Source organism: Diabrotica virgifera, chromosome 3 (genome assembly GCF_917563875.1).
Source record: "Diabrotica virgifera virgifera chromosome 3, PGI_DIABVI_V3a".
Lineage (NCBI taxonomy): Eukaryota > Metazoa > Arthropoda > Insecta > Coleoptera > Chrysomelidae > Diabrotica > Diabrotica virgifera.
Window position 1 is genome coordinate 166256834 of NC_065445.1, and position 21483 is coordinate 166278316.

A 21483-nucleotide genomic window follows, 5' to 3' on the forward strand; every position below is an offset into this window, starting at 1 on the left:
GCCGATCTTTTATGTATGATTGTAAAAGTTTTGAGTACAGTTTAGGTAAAAACCTTTTTAGTTTATATATTAAACCTTCATGCCAGACTTTATCAAAAGCCTGTGCAGGATCAAGAAAAACAGTTGAACAGATTTTCTTTTCTTCCAGCGATCTTTCGATAATATTAATTTGTGATTCTGTGCACATGGTCGATTGTTTAGTGCATATTTCTAAATCCGAATTGATGTGTCGTAATCAAATTTTTTTGCTTCAATATTTGGTTTTATTCTCTTGAGGAGCAGTTTCTCAAACAACTTCGATATTACGGGGAGCAGAGATATCGGTCTGTATGACGAAATCTCATGTGTTGGATTTCCTGATTTAGGAATCATAAAGACTTCAACAATCTTCCATATCATTGGTACATATGTTAATCTGAATGAAGCATTAATAAGATTTGTTAATTCTACGACAGCTCTTTGGGGAAGATTTCTCAATAGTTCACTCGTATGTATTGATGTGATCTTTATTATTGATATGAGATAATATTCTTATATGTTACTTAATTTAATCAATGTATTAATACTAATCTAATTAATTAACCAGATCACATATCAATATGTTTTCAATCTCAGGGCGAATTATAAATTAATTACTTACTTCCGTGGCTTCTAAATATTTCTTAATGGTTCCTAATCGGGATAGAAAAGAAAAGAGTAAAAAAAAATACACATATGGGTTACAATTATAATCAAAATATTTTTTATTTTATTTAAAAAGGCAATCAATGCTTAATATTTGCTATTTCTTATTATTCTTAAACATAACATTTACAAATGGGAATCTTATTTCCTTTTGGTTTTCAATTGAAAGTTTTTATTAACATTTAACTATTAGGAGTTATTAGGAACAACTCTATTTAAGTTTGATGAAGCTTTTCTGATATTATTGATTATGTTATTCAATTTTTTATGTGGAATTTAATACGAAAACCCATACATTCATGTCCAAACAAATGAGACTGACCTTTTCCTGGTGAACTGAAAATGTCCTCACACAAGACCCTTTCATGCTATCCTTGGCTGCGATCAAACCTCGTCCTGGCTTCCAGTGATGTTCTCCTTTGAAAAACTGGCTCGAATAGCTCTCGTTCCTGCTTTTGTCGTGATGCTGTGTTCTACCTTTTTCGAAACTGCTATCAGCTACCGGGACACTCTGGGCTCAAGGAGGTTCTTTTACTCTCGACCTGGCTTACTTCTCGTTCCACGATAAATACTCCACACTCACGGAACTACACCGGCTTTCTCACTCCTCGAACACTACCGTCTACTACTCGACTTCACTTCTCGACAGCTCAAAACATTCTGCTCTCACTTTGTCATCCATTCCCCTACTTTCTAAATATCCCTTCCAGATTCACAAATCAATTTTCCACCACCAACTCTCATTCGTAATATTCCTCAAAACCAATTTTTAATCTTTCTAAATATGCTTAATGGATTTCAAAAGAAAATATTTAATTCCCATTCTAAAATACTTTCTAACTATTTACAAATTTTAGTGACCTATTCTCTCTTTCAAATGAGTCTTATTTAGCATAGGCTAATGATCGAAACCTTCCGCGAAAAACGATAATGAACTATCATCTATTTCACTGAGTTTTATTTAGCATAGGCTAATGATCGACCTTCCGAGAAGAACGATAATGGTACGCGTCATTCACTTTGTTTATCTAAGCACATTGTTCCGAGTTTCGTACGCTTATTCTAATCACTTCTTAAAATTACATATAACAATTTGTTGTATACAGGTTGTTTTAAATTTATATGCCCGTGGTTGAGAAAATTGAAATTATTTTATATTAAATTGAATTTTGTTTATAATTATCAAAATTTAATTTTCATATCAAATAGAAATATAACAAATCCCCGCCTTGTATTCGATAAAATTTATCTGCATTTTTAAATAAATTTTCTCGAGGCAAAACCAACTCCCTGTATATTTCCTTACTTTAATCTACTTCTTATATCCTAACTTACTATCTACTTCATGTAATTCTGTCTTTTATTCGTGATATTTGTATACATCGTGAATATTATAAATTCCTCGGATCTTTTCCGAGTTCCTGTGCCTCAACTCATAACTATTTATCCCATTTTCATTATTCACGATGTACGGGCCTTCGAAAACAGGCATCAACTTTGCGCAAATGCCCCCAGGAAGATTTGATACTCGTATGCCTTCATTTATAGTTGCCAATGTCCGTTTGTTTGCGCCCACTAAATTTACCCTAGGTATTTTATAAATTAAATTTGTTAAGTTAACTTCTTCTATTAGTTTTCTGTTGACCAATGTTATTTCAGATCCAGTGTCTATCATAATTTTAATTGGTTTCTCGTTGATAAATCCATCCACAAATTTTAAATTAACTCCATTTTTCTTTTCGTTGTTTCCTGCCAATTTAATAAACTCCTTGGGGTGACAAAAGATTCCTGTTTGATTTTTGGTTTTTAGTGAGCGCCGTCGTGAAAAGACGCCGGTTGCTCATCGTTGTTTATATTTTCGTCATAATGTCTCTCTCCGTCATATTCATCTGTCTGGGTATTATTTACTTCTCTTCTATTTTCTCTTGGTCTGTCGGATCTGTTTCGGTTTTCTCGATATCCCTGTTCATTTTGTCTACCATTATTTCTGTTTTCTTGATTTGAGCGTGTGGTGTTTCTATTCTGGTATTCTCGATTTCTGTCCTCATTCCATTGCCTATTTCTTTGTTCATAATTTCCTCTTCCGTTGTCTCTATTTTCGTTTTCCCTTCTGGGATTAAAATCTCGTCTTGTATAGTCCCTCCTATTTTGATTTCTATCTCTGTAATCTTGTGTTTCTCGGGGCCTGTAATCTTCTCGCGACCTTCTTGATTTTCTTTCTCTTAGACGTGATTCTCTTATTTGTAGGAATTGGCATAAACTATCTATGTCTTTGTAATTTTGCAATGTGATATGGTCTTCCAGCGTTTCCTCGAAATGTCTTGCAATCAGTTCGACTAATTGTTCCGATGAGTAATTATATTGTAAATGTTTTGCATTATTGTAAATTTGCAAAGCATATGTCCTTTCTGATACACCCATCCTATCATTGTATTTCCCATTTTGCAATTCCTTGTTAATTTCCAATTGTTGGACCTTTCCCCAGAAATAATTCAAAAATTTTTGTTCAAATTGTTGCCAATTGCCGAATTCTTCTTCTTTACTATCGAACCATAGGCTTCCTTCATATTTGAGATGGTTTCTGATAGTTTCTTTTGCTGTATCGAAATTTCCGATGTGTTGTATTTTCTTTTTCAGGCTATTAATGAACGGCACTGGGTGTAATCTTCTTACATCCCCGCCAAACCTTATCTTCACGTCATCTGTGCTATGTATAACCATTTCTCTTCTTTCTCCGACATTTTGTTGCGTATTGATTTCCGCAATCTTTCTTTCCACTTCTTCTATGTCTGCTTGAATAGCGTTTTGCAACTTGTTTTCCAAACTTTCCATTTCTTTTTTCTGGCAATTCGTTAACTCCTTCATTTTATTTTGAATTTTCATTTCTTGTTCTTTCATGTGGTCCTTCATTCTCATTTCTTGTTTTTGCATGTGATCTTTAATTTTCATTTCATACTTTTCTATGCGTTCCTCTATTTTCTTATTGCTCTCTTCTATCGCTTGTTTTGTTTCCTGTTGATTGTCATCCATTTTTTTCTCCACTTTATCCATTTTCTGATCCAATTTTTGTTGTGTTTCATCCATTTTTCGATCCACTTTTCGTTGATTGTCATCCAGTTTTTGTGACTGGAGTTGCATCAGTTGTAATAGTTTATCTATTCCTGATAATTCTTGCTGTTCTGATGCCATGATTGTCGTGTCTAAAATATCTTCTTGGTCTGAATGTTCTTTTTGTTTTTTGTTGTCCTTGCTTTGGCTTCTTGTCACAGACATTTGTTTTCAAGAAGTATTATCCCCGCCAAATATGAAATTTTACTAGTATGTTACCAAGACGACTTTTTTTTTACCCAAATATTATAAATTGTCAATAAATATATCAAATGTAAATATCGTAAAAATAAAATATTAAATCAGTTATGTAAAATTTGTACCTAAAGAGATCTAAAATTTTATGTTATCAAATGTAAGTATCTCACTTTTTACCACAGGCATATAAATTTTCAAATACCGGCTTTACTCTTTCTATCCTTCAAATTTGCCACTAGAAATACTTTACAATGCTTTCCACGTTGGACGACAGTTGATGTGATCTTGATTATTGATATGAGATAATATTCTTATATGTTACTTAATTTAATCAATGTATTAATACTAATCTAATTAATTAACCAGATCACATATCAATATGTTTTCAATCTCAGGGCGAATTATAAATTAATTACTTACTTCCGTGGCTTCTAAATATTTCTTAATGGTTCCTAATCGGGATAGAAAAGAAAAGAGTAAAAAAAAAATACACATATGGGTTACAATTATAATCAAAATATTTTTTATTTTATTTAAAAAGGCAATCAATGCTTAATATTTGCTATTTCTTATTATTCTTAAACATAACATTTACAAATGGGAATCTTATTTCCTTTTGGTTTTCAATTGAAAGTTTTTATTAACATTTAACTATTAGGAGTTATTAGGAACAACTCTATTTAAGTTTGATGAAGCTTTTCTGATATTATTGATTATGTTATTCAATTTTTTATGTGGAATTTAATACGAAAACCCATACATTCATGTCCAAACAAATGAGACTGACCTTTTCCTGGTGAACTGAAAATGTCCTCACACAAGACCCTTTCCTGCTATCCTTGGCTGCGATCAAACCTCGTCCTGGCTTCCAGTGATGTTCTCCTTTGAAAAACTAGCTCGAATAGCTCTCGTTCCTGCTTTTGTCGTGATGCTGTGTTCTACCTTTTTCGAAACTGCTATCAGCTACCGGGACACTCTGGGCTCAAGGAGGTTCTTTTACTCTCGACCTGGCCTACTTCTCGTTCCACGATAAATACTCCACACTCACGGAACTACACCGGCTTTCTCACTCCTCGAACACTACCGTCTACTACTCGACTTCACTTCTCGACAGCTCAAAACATTCTGCTCTCACTTTGTCATCCATTCCCCTACTTTCTAAATATCCCTTCCAGATTCACAAATCAATTTTCCACCACCAACTCTCATTCGTAATATTCCTCAACACCAATTTTTAATCTTTCTAAATATGCTTAATGGATTTCAAAAGAAAATATTTAATTCCCATTCTAAAATACTTTCTAACTATTTACAAATTTTAATGACCTATTCTCTCTTTCAAATGAGTCTTATTTAGCAGAGGCTAATGATCGAAACCTTCCGCGAAAAACGATAATGAACTATCATCTATTTCACTGAGTTTTACTTAGCATAGGCTAATGATCGACCTTCCGAGAAGAACGATAATGGTACACGTCATTCACTTTGTTTATCTAAGCACATTGTTCCGAGTTTCGTACGCTTATTCTAATCACTTCTTAAAATTACATATAACAATTTGTTGTATACAGGTTGTTTTAAATTTATATGCCCGTGGTTGAGAAAATTGAAATTATTTTATATTAAATTGAATTTTGTTTATAATTATCAAAATTTAATTTTCATATCAAATAGAAATATAACAGTATATTCAAAAATGATAAAATTATGAGCAACAGTACTCCAAATTACGTCATTATCAAAATGGCCACAATCATATTTATACGTTTTTCTTTGTTTTATAGATCATCTGAAATTTCTGTTTACAATTATGTATCACAACCAGAGAATCCAGTACATTGGAAAGAACTTATAGAAATAAATCTACTCTACCACCAAAAAATTCCTGCAAGTAGTTCATTATATGAAGTTTTTATTTATGAAACTGCTAACGTGTACTTCTTTTGGTTTCTTACACTTGTTTTACATGGCATACCGGGAGTGTTCATAGACTTTCTTGCCATATTAACTGGACATAAACCAAGGTAAGTTAGTTACAAGAAAATAATTACTACCCGTTGTTTTGTTTTTCTGTGTTCTACTACTAATTCTAATTACTGTAGAGTACTGAGTAAAAACTGTCAAACGTTTATCAATTAGTACCTTTCAAGACAATTTCATTAGTCTTGCACATTACATACTAGGTACTCGAAAGATAATCCTGCTATCTAGAAATTAGTTTGAGTGGCGCTATTATGTCCTCCTCAAGAATTCTAATACATATTCAAAATAATACTATTAAGCAGGAAACCCATTATGGACGCCCGGCTCGGCACAGCATGGCACGGCACAGGACAGGCCGGCACGTCCAAAACCCATTTGTAACGGCCGGCACGGTACGGCATCGGAAAAATGATCATTTGCCATGGAGACCTCGTCGGAAGAAGAGGTTATAATAGTAAGTGAAATTTGTGCTGAGATTGAAACAAACGAAAATGCAAAATTACGACGGAAACATCGGTGTTGGGTTCACGAAATATTAAAAAAAGAAGAAAATATGACGTTTTTCATCATCTTTTCCCAAAATGAGATCTAAAGATGATCCAAAATTTCTCAAATATTTATTTATTTGCTTATGATGTGATTATCTTTTTATTTATTTCAATAAAAAATCAACATTTATGTATGCTTATGTTTTTACCAACAATTATGACGCACTGGCCCTTCGACTTCAACGGATTTTATTCTCCTAGGACCTAGGAGAATTCGGCCGTTCCGTTTGTGTGCTGGACTGTGCCGAACCGAGCTAACCGCTCGTAATGGTTTACGTTGCATTTAAATGTTTACGTTGCAAATGAATTTGGACTGTCTTGTGTCGTGCCGTGCTGTGCCGGGCCGGGCGTTCATAATGGGTTTCCTGCTTTAGGCAAACGGACGACAATGAACTGAAGTTAGTACCTACCAAAAATATACAAAATTAGTTGTAAGAATGGAACACCTCAATTATTGAGGAAAACGGCTTGTATGATTTATTTATATTTTGGTTTATAAAGATTTTGTTATTCTGTAGTAGTATTTATAATATTGCCAGATATTACGTATTGCTGAAAATATAATCAGCTTTGTAATTTCAAATATATCAAATCACCCTGTATATTTTTTCCTTTTCAAAATTCTTCAAAAATATTCAATATTTTTATGTAATATTTCCTACGCTTAAATGACATAATTTTGCGTTACATCCTCCCAAGTTAAAAACATGCGTACCGCGTCGCTCATAATATACAGTGAGCACGTAAAAGTTGGAATAAATTTATTTTCTCGAGAACGGACCATTTTGGAAAAAAATCCCGAAACAGTTCAATTTTTATTTTTAAATTGCGACTTTTTGGCATATGTATCATACTAGTGACGTCACCCATCTGGGCGTGATGACGTCATCTATAATTTTTTTAAATGAGAAAAGGGGTCGTGTGATAGCTCATTTAAAAGGTAATTCAATTATCTATTCAGTAATATAAACATTAATATAATTATTTATACAGGGTGGCCAAAAAAAATTTAAATTAAATTTATTGGCAAAAAAAGAAGAATAAAAAGAAGAATGTGTGTAACTTATTTAACTCAAAATACATTATACTGCTATCAGAAAACAGGAAATAATGTTTATTTGATAAATAAATATTGCTTTTTGCTTATATTAAAGCCGCCACCCACCCTCCTCTTGACAGTTTAAACATTTAGTTTAAGCCAAAAGCAATGAGTATTTTTCAAATAAACATTTTTTTCTGTTTTCTGATAGCAGCAAAATGTATTTTGGACTAAATAAATCACATGCGTTCTTCTTTTTATGTCGATAAATTTAATTTAAAAAACATTTTTGGGCACCCTGTATAAACAATTATGTAAATGTTTATATTACTGAATAGAGAATTAAATTACCTTTCAAATGAGCTATCACATGACTCCCATTCCCATTTAAAAAAAAATCATCGATGACGTCACCACGCCCAGATGAGTGACGTCACTAGTATGATATATATGCTAAAAAGTCGTAATTTAAAAATAGAAATTGACCTGTTTTGGGATTTTTTTCCAAAATCGTCCATTCTCGAGAAAATGAATTTATTCCAACCTTTACCACATACCACTCTGTATATGATATCCACAGATATTTTGCATATTTACAATGTATACAATTTCTTAAAGATTCTAAAATAAAAATTTAATATGTCATCTTCAACTTGCAAATATTTGTTGCAAAAAGTTTATCTAATGCCATCCCCTCTTTCTGAACACACACACAATATTTCTTTACATATTTATTAAACCATTTCATAGAGACCATATTAAGTTTTTTGTCTTAGAGGTATGCTCTTGCTATGCTATTCTTATTATCCAATCCATTTAGTATTAAGAGAGAAACCATCTTTTGTTAAATTTATTTCTTCTGGTGATATCAACTTGTACTTCTTTGTGTAAGTGTAGGTCATAATATAATAACGTTTGGTCATATTTTGTATATAATTGAAGTCGTTAAGACTAAGTTTCTAAGATCCTTTATTTCATTGGTTTCTTCTTTTTTGGTAGGTTACTTGTTATTTTTCGTAACACAAATACTTCAGTCTTCATTTCAAATTCATTTTTTAAATGAGCCCCTAAGTGTAGGGTGACGCTCCATTTGACGTATTTTTGTTTTTATTGCCATTTTCAGATATCTGGGCCTGAATAGCCTTTCTATTAATTCCAAGATTTGCAGCGGTTTGGACCAAAATTTTCCAGTCAGGACCTTCCTAGTAACTGTTGTCAGCTCGGGTCCTATTATAATTTTGCTTTCAGAAATCGTTATCATAACGACCTTCAGTTGTGTGTAGCATTAATGATGCTGTCCATAGATGTTTTTATTTATAGTAGGGGAGCAAAGTATACTAAATGTGCAGTCACTCGAGCGTTATGGGGACCTATTGGGTTGTGAAGAGTAGGTCCTAAAACCAAAAAAGTTAAGTAAAGTTTTCCCCAAAAAAGTAAAGTTAAGTAAAGTTTTAAAGTAACCCCACACCCCACCTCCGTGGAGGGTCGTGTTTGGTGCCATTCGATAGATTTTTCAAAAATATTGAATAAGTGTATTTTACAAAAAACCATGAAATCCTTTATAAAAGGTATATTTGTTAAAATCCCTATACAGGGCTACATCATAAAATAAACAGAACTAGTTTTCAATTGGTTGACGGTTGATCGATCATCATCAGTGTTTTCTTGAATCCAACATGCTAACCACTAAAGTAAAAAATATTTGGGTAAAAACCCTTTAAAATTAATCCGTCATAGGAACATATAAAAATGATGTGAATTTACACATGGATGTTTAAAATATCCAATATTTCACGCTCGAGGTACCATTGAGCTAAATTTGACTTGTTCACATCATGGCTGTGTGGAAGCCAGTATTTTACAGTTGTATACAGCAGTCTGTACTGCATGTACATACAGCAGTATACAGTATAGTTGTAATACAGCATGTATTTTACAGTTTTTCGATCTGATGTCCATTTCGCGGAATTCGTATTTAAAATATTAAATTTACCCCCCCCCCCATCCCTCTCCGTGGAAAGTTGTGTTTGGTATCATTTGATAGATTTTTAAAAAATATTGAGCAAGTATTTTTTAGTTTTTCGATCTGTCATTCATTTCGCGAACTATTCACTTTTTCTTGTGAAACTTTTGGACTCACCCAATCGTCAGATTTTTGAAATATATACTCTTTTGCATGAACCTATCTTACCTTATCTTAATCTGACAACTTCGAGTTTTTTTAAGGATAGATTTTTTTTTCGGGCCCCCCTTAACGAACTCCCCTGTGTTAAGAGACAATATATGATAGAGGTACATCTGCAGGGTACCAGGTTTCTCCCCATATGCTAATCTGACGCGCTCGAGTAACTGCAAAAATCCCCGCTTGGGCTCCCCTACCATTACATATTCATAATATGTATTAGTACGTTCGTTAACGGTAAAATATTGCAAGATCTCTAAATTCTAAAGAACCGCTCCGATTTAGAAGAAATTATCGCTCATCTTATCCTTCTCTTCAAAAGTGATGTGACTAGAATGTGTGCTTTTTATTTTTAAGGGGTGGTTTTCACCCTTTTTTACCAAAAATTAAAAACAGCCGATATAAGCGTTATTTAAATCTAAATTATGTGTAGGTACGTTAAATAGTATGTTAAATAAATATAGGACTTTGATTGTTTCTCATATTGAAATGTATTTTATAGTTTATAACTATTTTTAAACCCTTAAAAACTACCCTCTAAATAAGAATTTGTATAAAAAATATTTTGTAACTTTAAATTAGGTAATGATGTCTTTTGTAGTGATTAAACTTTATTTTATGTTTGCAATTTAGTTTAAGTATTTAATATTTTCAACCCTTATAAATTACTCCTACAAATAGATTTATTAGACCATTCACTCACGGTAAAATATTGCAAAACCTGTGAATTTTAAACAACCGCTTGGGTTGACATGAAATTTGGCATTCACATAGCTAATAAGTTAAGGAAAAAAAGTGATATAGTACCGATGTGTACTTTTGCTCTGGGGGTGAGTGTCACCCCTTCTCGGGGGTGAAAAAATATAGGTTTAAAATAAGTCCGGAAATGGATAAACTGTCTAATTCTACGCAACTTTTGTTCTATAAAGTTTTTTCACTAAGTCAATACTTTTCGAGTTATTTGCGAGTGAATATGTTCATTTTTCAACAAAAGAACCACGTTGTTAGACGGTTTTTCGCAAATAACTCAAAAAGTAAGTATTTTATTGAAAAAATATTCCGAGCAGAAATATAGATTATGAAAAACTGAAAAAATCTGTGTATGTATGAAGTTTGGAGACCTAGTAGAACCAGAGTCGTAGCTAATGAAGTTCCAAGATACGGGATGTTGAGATTTCTCTTACAAAGTGAAGATTTATTGATTGCTCTAAAACCGGTTGAGATATGCAAATGAAATTTGGTGGGTTTTAAGTAGTACTTATTACCCATTTATTGACAGACCTACTATTAAGAATTTTATATTCACCATTGGCGCGCATACGGGTACTACTCTGAATTAAAAAAAAATAGTACGCCACTGAGGTATTTCAAATTAAAAAGCATTTTTGAGTTACCTATTTAATTTATGACAGAAAATATATCCTCTCTTTTTTTCATACGATGCGCCTTTTTCATGAAAAAAAAACAATAAAATACTTATATCAACGCTTAAAAAGTATTTGACATAAGTTTCAATATGGTTTTTTAATGATAACTTTTGTAATTTTAAAGATATTTCATTGTTCCAAAGCTTATTTTGTGGGGAATTGTAAGTGCTAAATGTATTCAGAAGCTAGACTGTCTGGAGGTCTTTGATTTTTAAAGCATGCGATTCAAAGTGCTTAGAAAACTGCTTCTCACACTTACGTGCAAACTTAAAATATAAAATCTCTTACTCAGTGTTTACCATAGAGACATTGAGAAAACTGAATAAGTTTTAATATAAAAAATACTACATTTTAGTATTGATATATATTTTTCAGATTTCTTTTAGTTTTCAAGTAATTTTGGAAAAATGGAAAATATTTATAAAATATCAAAAAATAATTTAATACTAAATTGAAATTTTTTTCAAACCTAAGCACTTTAACCTTCGGATGACCAAGCGGGGGAAATTGTGACCCCAGCGTAGGTTTTTCTTTAATAAATTCAAAAGTATTTTTAATTTTTAACTCATTATTTTTTTATTTGACTTTAATATCATTCTAGATATCCTCATATTTTTTAAATAAAAAAAAATTCCCTATATTTTACGAATAAAAAATATATTCTGAAGTTGATGTTTAGTAAAATAGCGTCTATTATGTGTAATTACAAGTAGGTTTACGCTAATGACGTCGACTTTTCAAAGTATACACTTACTCAACATACACACTACACATGACACTAATACTCATGTTGTGACTGGCTGAATGACATAAAGTCCGTGTCAAAAAAAAATTAAAAATTAAAAAAAAAAACTTTATTTTTTTGTTAATTGTCATTTTTGACATTTTTGACCTGGGGTCATTTTCCCCCCCTTGGTCATCCGTGTAACAAGAAAAGGTTGGTCATCGGAAGGTTAAATTTTAATTTAAACACCATATTTTCATAACAGGTGCTTCTCTATAGGAATTACACAGTTGGTGTAGGTTGGTGTAGTTGGGATATACGTACTTAAAAATTTTATATACACTGCCGAGCAAAGAAATCAGGTCACTCGATGAACTACATACGTTTGATGTCTCAAATTTCCTAAACCTGGTGTCCGATTTCAGTAATTTTTTTAGTATGTTGTAGCCTTATTATTTTAGAATATCAATGTAATAATATTGTTGCTAGACAGGTAAATGTCATTTTATATCGGGTGTAACAATCATACTGTGTTTTTTTCTTAAAGTTCGCTACATTCTGTGGAATATCGTAGCATAGATAAAATATTGAAATTAAAACTCAATTGTAGCCTTAGGCTTTCTTAACATTTTCTTATTTGATTAATTTGTTTATGTTCGATACCTAATAAAAAAGTTACGTACTTTAACAACTAGTCATATTCTTCATCAATATAGGGTGTTTCTAAATAAGTGCGACAAATGACCGTTTACTTTATAAAAATATGTCCGCAAATGCTTCGTATCCGAGATAAGGAATGTTGAATTTCTTCTTACAAACTTTGTTGCTCTAAAACCGGTTGAGTTTGAGATTGAGGTTTTAAGAGGTAATTATTGCTCATTTTTTGACATACAAATAAGAATTTTATATTCACCTTTGGCGTGCATACGGGTATTAACATTTTAGATAAATCCCGTATGCACGCCAATGGTGAATATAAAATTCTTATTTGTATGTCAAAAAAATGCGCAATAACTACCTCTTAAAACCTATGAAATTTCATTTGCATAATATCTCAACCGGTTTTATAGCAACAAATAAATCGTCAGTTTGTAAGAAGAAATTCAACATCCCGTATCTCGGAAACGAAGCATTTGCGGAGATTTGTTTATAAAGCAAACGGTCATTAGTTTTTCATGCAGAAATACTTCTTAGAGTTTGTCGCATTTATTTAGAAACACCCTGTATTGATGAAGAATATGGCTAGTTGTTAAAGTACCTAACTTTTTTAGTATCCAACATAAACAAATGAATCAAAAAAGAAAATGTTAAGAAAGCCTAAGGCTACAATTTTGTGCACCAATACAAGAGTGCACCAAAATTTTGGAGTAAGTAGGTCATGACGTAACTAAGTAAAATCTCCAGGGGTGGAACGCTGCTTGGGGTACAAAAGAGTGGTAGGCAGGGTTGAGTAAAATCTCCTGGGGCGGAACTCTGCGTATGAGACAAATGTTGTGCTGCGTCACAAAAAAAATATACATACTGCGACTTTGACCCCTTAAAACTACCCTCATTCCCAACTCTGGTTTCCGCCCCTGGAGATTTTGCTTAGTTACGTCATGATCTACTTACTTCCACATTTTGGTTCACTATCTCGATCACAGAACGTCACAAAAAATCCCTTATAATTTTTATATTCCCACTGCTACCACCTCTTTGTCGGCCACGTAGCGTTCCGCCCCTGGAGAGTTTACTTAGTTACGTCATGACCTACTTGTTACCAAATTTTGGTGCACTATCTCGATCATGAGCGTCACAAAAAAAATAATAAAAACGGCGATTTTGACCCATTATTAACTACCCTCGTCCACCACTCTGGTTTCCGGCTCTGGGGATTTTACTTAGTTATATCATGATCTACTTATTCCCAAATTTTGGTGCACTATCTCAATCACGAACGTCGCAAAAAACCCTTATATTTTTTATATTCACCCCTAGCCCCCACCTCTTTGTCGGCCACGCAGCGTTCCACCCCTGGAGATTGTACTTAGTTACGTCATGATCTACTTATTCCCAAATTTTGGTGCACTATCTCGATCATGAGCGTCACAGAAAAAATAATAAAAACCGCGACTTTGACCCCTTATATCTACCCTCGACCCCCACTCTGGTATCCGGCCGTTAGGGAAAGTCATGTACACAACTAATTCAACATATCCCCGTATAGTTTTTCCATATCCGCTTTTATCTCTCCGACTATTTGGCAACTTTGATTTAAATACTGTTTGCAATCGACCAAATGGTGCCCATGCTAAGGATCATCTATTTAAATGAGCCTTTAGGTTCAGCTTTTACAGTTATATTTTTTGTCCCAAGTATATACAGAGTGTTTGGTAAAAAATAAGCCATAGCTTAACCTTATATTCCTGAAATTAAAATAGGTCGATTTAAGCTAACTTACCTTAGTAACAAAGTTGATAATAAGAGAAATACAGGGTGTCAAAGTTAAACTTTTATTTTATTAATAATTTTTGAATATTTTCTGACAGGCGGGTCAATCCATACCAAGTGGCCCAATATTAATTAAGTTGGTTGCTTGTTATGAATTAAGTTTTTAATATTTGTTTTCTAAAATAGTTATTTTCCTAACAAGTGCAGAAAGTCATTCTTTTCCGCAAGCGACTGCAGTTTGCCGAACGATGCAAAGCGGGAGTTCGGCAAGCAGTCGAGTGTGGAAAAGAGACTTTCTGCAAGAGTTAGGAACAATATTATTTTTTCTAAGGGTCTTTAAAAAATTACCAAATCTTAATCAATTAATTTAATTAATATGAAAATACATACACAAATTAATTATTTGACAAAGTTGTCAAAACCAAACTTTTAATAAAATTAGTTAGCATGACGACGATCTTGGTTTCCATGACGATGATTCAAAACGACTGTTATTGTCTACCGATTTGACTTTCGCATATTATGTCAAAATAATTTTATTTCATCGAATTGTCGCGTTAATTTCATTAAAACAGGAACACAATAAGATATATTTGAAATAAATTAGTAAATAATAACTATATTATATTAGTTTATTGCATGTATTATAATTACTTTAAGGCCATATTAACATATCTAAATTAACACGCGTGCGGAAAAGTAAAAACCGCGTGCGGAAAAGTAACACGTGTGCGGAAAAGTGAAACTTTCTAAACTAAAACGCGAAAGTAGACATTTTTGCACGCTCGTAGAAAAAAATTTATTTCGCTGATGGCGGCCATTTATGTTTCAGCGCTCCATCATTTTCACGGAAAACATTGCTTCGCTTTTTAGCCAATATTTTCACTTAAGTTTGTCCTAGATTAATAAATCAAAAACCAAACTTTTTAAAAAAAGATATGCTCTAAAAATGGTCTAGTCCATTATTTATTTACAAACTACCCTTAAGGCCTTAATTTAACTTCAAAATTTGAGCAGGTAAAATGATGAAATTCTTTTTTTAGCATTTGTTTTAACATAAGGCAAGTAGTTATTGGTTTGCAATTTTTTACTGAAGAAGAGAAGACATTGAACAATACAAGTTTGAGCTTTGAGATTAAAGTAGATATTTTCAAAAAAAAAATTCAAAAATGTAAATTTCTGAAAAATTTTAAAGTTTGACCCATTATATCTCTGATGGACACCCATGTAAAAATTTGAAATTTGAAGTTATAGACTTACGGTATATAGGAGTTACAGGCCTGAAGAAATGTTCAAAAATCATTAATTTGAACGTTTGCGGGCAGAGTAATTAAAATTCAAATAAACCGTCTAATGAAATAAAAATTAGTGTATTTTCACCAAATTTCACAATGAAGGCAAATTTATACTACATTATAAAAATATTTACCTACATTTTGGATTTTGTCAGTTCAGAAGTTGGGATATTCCATCGCATAAATTTTGAGATATTTTATGATGTCGTCCAGTTGCTGTTTTTAGTTCTGAGGGTGTGATTTTCCTGAAGATTTTATGAAAAGGCACCAAAGTTACGAGCAATTAACTTAAATGATGTTCTGAGTCCAGAATGATCAAAAAATTTCACATAGAAGTCATTATAAAAATAAAAATGTATACCATTTTTATTCATTCAGTTACGGTGCGAAACCAAAACTGTCTTAATTTTTACTCAGATCAGAGAGTGCAGCCAGCACTCTTATCGACGATTTCACCTCTTGTTAGAGGTTCATCAGAGATTGCATAGGCTGCATTTCTCTGGCCCAGGTAAAAATCTTCGACATATCCATCTCCCACCGCAACTGACGAGATGGTAGTAGGTGCCTAGCGGCATCTGCTAAATAAAAGACTAAGTTTTTCAACCTAATAAAAATATTTGTAAATTAAATATTTTTAAAAGATTTTTAAACTTTATTGGCCCATTTCCATATTGACCCATGAATAAAAATGGTATACATTTTTATTTTTATATTAGTATTACTCCTATAGAGTAACTAGGTCCATTTTCCATTGGAACTTTACCACGCTGCATATCCATTTGGCTTGCATATTTTAGAAGCCTTGGAGGTTGTCACCAGGAAATGGGCCAATAAAGTTTTTCAATTAAAAATCTTTTAAAAATATTTAATTTACAAATATTTTTATTAGGTTGAAAGACTTAGTCTTTTAGAAGTCATTATGTTCAATGCTGACAATTTTTATTACCCCTAGCCACCACTTTCTCTCATACACACAGGCTATTACATCATTTTCACTTTGGGAAAAGGAGATCGCTTGTAAAAAATTCTAAATATTTAGTTGCCTGGGATGTTTTAAAAACTTTGAGTTCATTATAGCTTTAATATAAAATAAGTTGGTTATTTATATACCTATATTTTTCATTTCATTGAATCTATTATGAATAAAAAAGATGTAAGAATACGTGATACCGTGTACTGCACAACACTACAGGTTAGAGGGTTAGATTGAACGGAGTTCTGTCACTACAAGCACAGAAGAGTTTTGCCTACAGAGACATGATACGTACCTGCAAATACATGAATTGCTCCAGTAGATACATGTTTTCTATGCAGTATAGAAGAGATTGCAGCTTTCCCCCATGGCAAAATCAACTATATATTTAACCAAATACACCAATCACATTCTAGTGGTTTAAATTAATTACCAAACCTAAGTAGGTCTAATTTTAATGGGTAAGGTCGTTAAGTACTAACTAGTTTTTTTTTCATATTATGTGATGAAAATTTCCTGAAATTTTCGGGACTGCTAAATATAAAAAGAGTAAAAAAGAGTGAGATTTAATAAAATAGTGAAAATTTGTATTCATTGTAAAATTTGGTGAAAATACCTTAATATATATTTCATTAGACAGTTTATTTAAATTTTATTTGCTCTGCATGCAAACTCTCAAATTAATTATTTTTTACCATTTTCTCAACCCTGTAACTCCTATAAATCTTAAGTTTACAACTTGTAGTAATCATATTAACAATGATATATCGAACCTATCTCCAAAGTCAACATTGGACCAAGAAACAAATTCGACATAACATCACCAACACCAACACGGCGAGCATGAGACTTTATGTGGGTCCTTATATCCTACTTCTCTGCATTGTCCAGGCATACGGTACACTATCAGTAAAAAGGAATGAATTTCGGTATAAATTCTCTCATTTCCTTGGTTATAATTTAGGATCTACATCATTGTGAAGTTATTATGAAGTTAATTTATATAAAAAAAATGTCTCTGCTGACAGGCAAATATAAGATTCTAAGGAAGACTTAACTTGTGGTGTGAATGCTTCTTCCGGTGCTGTCCTAGGTTATCCATACCTCATGATCTTCTTCGGGAGGCGTCAGGTTTTGATGTACTGGTCTGATGTACTGGTAGATCGGTTGTTGCCTCCGGAGTTGTCTAAATGTTCGTCGAACCCATGGGTCTTGAGAAGCTGCTATTTACCATTTACTTGATTTACTTTCTGGGGGGCATTATATCCTCTGGGCCAAAGCAGATGGTGTAAAAGCTAGGGCCACGCCCTTCTCCTGGGTGCCAATTAGGTCTGTAGCGCTCGCTGCTACCTACTTGGCGAAGAATATAAAAATCAGCCAGAAAGGCACCAGCATGGTATTTATAAAGCTAAAAGAAATTAATTGAAGGTCAGTATTAGCTGATAACGAAAGAGACACTCTCATTGAAATTGACAAAGTTGAACGTTTTAAAATTACAAAAAATTAATGGCTTGATAAATAATTTTGCTTCGAAATAAAATATTTAGAAAGAATGAAAACTGGAAATTATTAAACTGTTTAAAATTAAAATGCCAATAATATTTTCTCAATAAATATTATTCGAGATGATGGAAATAACTTTTCTAATTTAAATCAGGCATCACTAATTTCATTATAGAATTGAAAATGGATATACAGGGTGCACGAAAAGAATATAAATGGACCGACTAATAAATATTTGCTACAAATGAAAATCAACAGCTACCTGAGAGGACCTCTAAATGCAGAGTGGGTCTTATTAAAATAAATTCTACAAAGTAGCGGGTTTGCACGCTACACACCCCCCATCTCGGAAAAAAAATTTTCAAGTGTTGGAAATTTTTTAATATAACAAATAAAAAGACGGAAGAAAATAAGGAAAGAAGAAAGCAAAGTAAGTGAAAACAACATCAGTGGAGGAAGAAAGAACAAAAGAAATCAAGTAATATATTAGAAGAAGATTCAAAATTCTTATATAACCTTATAAATTTAACAAAAAGAAGAAAAAAAAATCATGACTAACTATCTTTAAAATACACTACTTATTTGCAGCAATATCAAGTTATGTAAAAAAATGTAACATGATTCACCAATAAGCAAATACAAGAGAACATATAATATAGTATAAATTGCAATAGTAAAACCCAAAAAAAAAATCAAAATATTCAACTAATATTCACTACATAAGTATATGTATCTATCGCTAACCTAACGCGATGTAGAATTACCATACAATTATTAAAAAAAATATATACATTTTCTCCGTGCACTAAAGCAACACGACTCTAAAAAAAAATTTGCTTATCATTACCATGTAATGGCAAATTTCCAAATAATATTCAAATGAGTAAGTAACATAATTTAAATAGGTAAGTTCTCTATCTTACTCTATTTAAAGAACAGGCCTATTTAGTCCATAGACTAAAGCCTCAGGGAAACATAAATGATACTGATCTAGTATCCAATCATGCGATAGGGTAGCATTTTAGTCCACCCTCAAGGGTAAATTAATGTTCCTAACAAGGATACATCAAATAAAAGTGTTCAACGACCACTTTTTGTAATATAGACTGTCACAATCGTCAAAAATCTAAGGATTCTCTACATAAATCCTAAAATTTATTCTTTTGATCAATTTTTACATCAAAAGATATTATCATAGACAGTAGGTAAGCATAAAATTCAAAACTAACTGAACTGATAAAAGTAAGCACATATAAATTATAAATAAACTGGTACCCATTATAATACCAGTACAGAATATTGCATTAAATCTATAATTTTAGAACTTATTTCTAATCAAGTCAAAAATTGGAATATCTAACACTAAACACGTGAGAGAACAAAAACAATAATGAAATCAACAAATTACCGATTTAGCAAACCTCGCTCTGAAATATATGTCTTGATGAGTACGTTTTGTTATTTAAAAATATTTAAAAAAAATATTTTAGTTTTGGTGTCCAGAGGGAAAGCAAACAAAGTGGATAAAGCTCATAAATTCTAGAGATAAAACAAGTATCAACAAGAAGCCAGGCGCCAGCATTTAGATGAAAATGAAAAAGTAGTAAGCAAGATTACAAGACAAGTATACAAAAATTCGCAAAAAAAAATTTAAAGCATATTAATTCCTCTAAGGAGTAAACGTGATTACGCAAGAAGAAAACTATAGCATAATGCACTGAAAATCCAAAAGAATAATACGCAAGAGGGTGTATAGTTTTAGCAAAAACCAACAAAATTAACTCCAAAACGCCATGAAATTACACTCAGAGTTCACAATCGAGTATACGCTGTGAGCTCGTACGTAGAGGGGATATTTACAAATTCGCGAACGCCAGTAGTAGGGGAGTGCATTTAGATTTTCACTTCGGAAAAAATCAAACAAGATAAAACTTTTTGTAATTTCATTAAGAAATGTTTAATAAACAACATATCAAAAAGTTCTGCTCGAGAAGTGGGTGCTTCATTTTTTATTAAACAAATGAACAGCGAAGTTAGATGTTTTTTAAATAACTCCGAAAATATAATTTTTAGAAAAAAACTGACTTGACCATTGAAAAATTCAGAAAATTTTACAAAAAAAATCTTATATAAATATTTTTCTAAAATTAAATCTCTAGCTTCTGTAATTTTTTATTTATAACGCTAAAGTCACCCTTCTCACACACATTGGCGCACTGTAAACTAGCGTTGGAAGAAGTGCACGGTTGAGTTTTTTAATGTAATTCTTTAACTAATGGATCAAAAGAAATTTTACAAATTGGACATGAAATAAGATGAAATAAGCTATCTTATGGTTGTAATAATAAGAAATAAAATGTATGGACATAAGTACGGTGTGGGCGGAAAATGAGCCTTACATGAATTTTGTTTAAAAATGATTTAAAAATGTGTAACTTATACAATTTTACTTATAAAACTCTCAAATTTGCACAACTTAACTCTCAATCATCTTACTAAACGATGTTTTATTCAAAAAAAATCTCAAAAATTTAATTAAAATAATACGATGTCTCAAAAAATGTAATTTTTGAAAACTTCGTAGTTTTACAGAATTCCCACCATTTTAAGACGGTATTACTCAAGTTTGAATAAATCTAATACAATTTTTTTGCTATTTTTTTAAAGCCTAGGATGTAATCTTTAAAAAACACTGAATTATTTTAGTTTAAAAATGAAATAAACAATTTATTTTTGAGAAAACTAAGAAAGATAACAAAAATGTAATACAAAAACCGAAAATTACCAGCTGAAAAAATGTATATACAAAGTGATCAAAACTTTTTTCTGTAAAACTTACCCAAAATACATTTAACAATAAGCTTTAGCAATAATAAATGTTCAACAAAAAATTTTTTTTTAGCTCTTATACAGTATGTCTGCGTAACTTGGAACCTATTGATAACTTTTTTAATATCAGTCTTACGAAAAAAAGTTATTCTTTATAAAATACTCTGCACCGTATATAACATAAGATAACATAAGATATCAAATATCAAATTTTGTTAATTTTCTACGAGGTATGTCAAGAAATATGAATTTCACTCAAGAGTAAAGTACCTTTATATTTCACAATATCGAAAATTTTTATAAAGAAAAGTTGTTTGGAATTAATAACTATGTTCCAATATGTAATTATATCCTTCTAATCGAAAATTTGTTCTTTTTTTAATATTCTTTCTAATACATTTTAATTTTTAATATTATTGTGAAAATTTTTGTTTATATTTTTTTTTAAGAATGAAATTCCATATTTGTTTGATTGGATTTTACTTGTTTTTCATTTAAATATCCGCCATTTTCGATCCGGCATTTTGAAATTTTAATTTTTAATCTTTAATTCAGATTCA

The 21483-nt window shown here is 31.7% G+C and overlaps 1 protein-coding gene across 1 annotated transcript in view; it reads left to right on the top strand.

Annotated features, from left to right (window-relative positions):
- The window catches only part of LOC114329450 (fatty acyl-CoA reductase wat), a 241967-nt gene that overhangs the window by 158319 nt on the left and 62165 nt on the right, over positions 1-21483 (top strand). The window contains exon 7 of the mRNA XM_028278562.2: positions 5775-6014. Within this exon, the coding sequence (XP_028134363.1) occupies positions 5775-6014 (240 nt within the window). The remainder of the gene's footprint in view (positions 1-5774; positions 6015-21483) is intronic.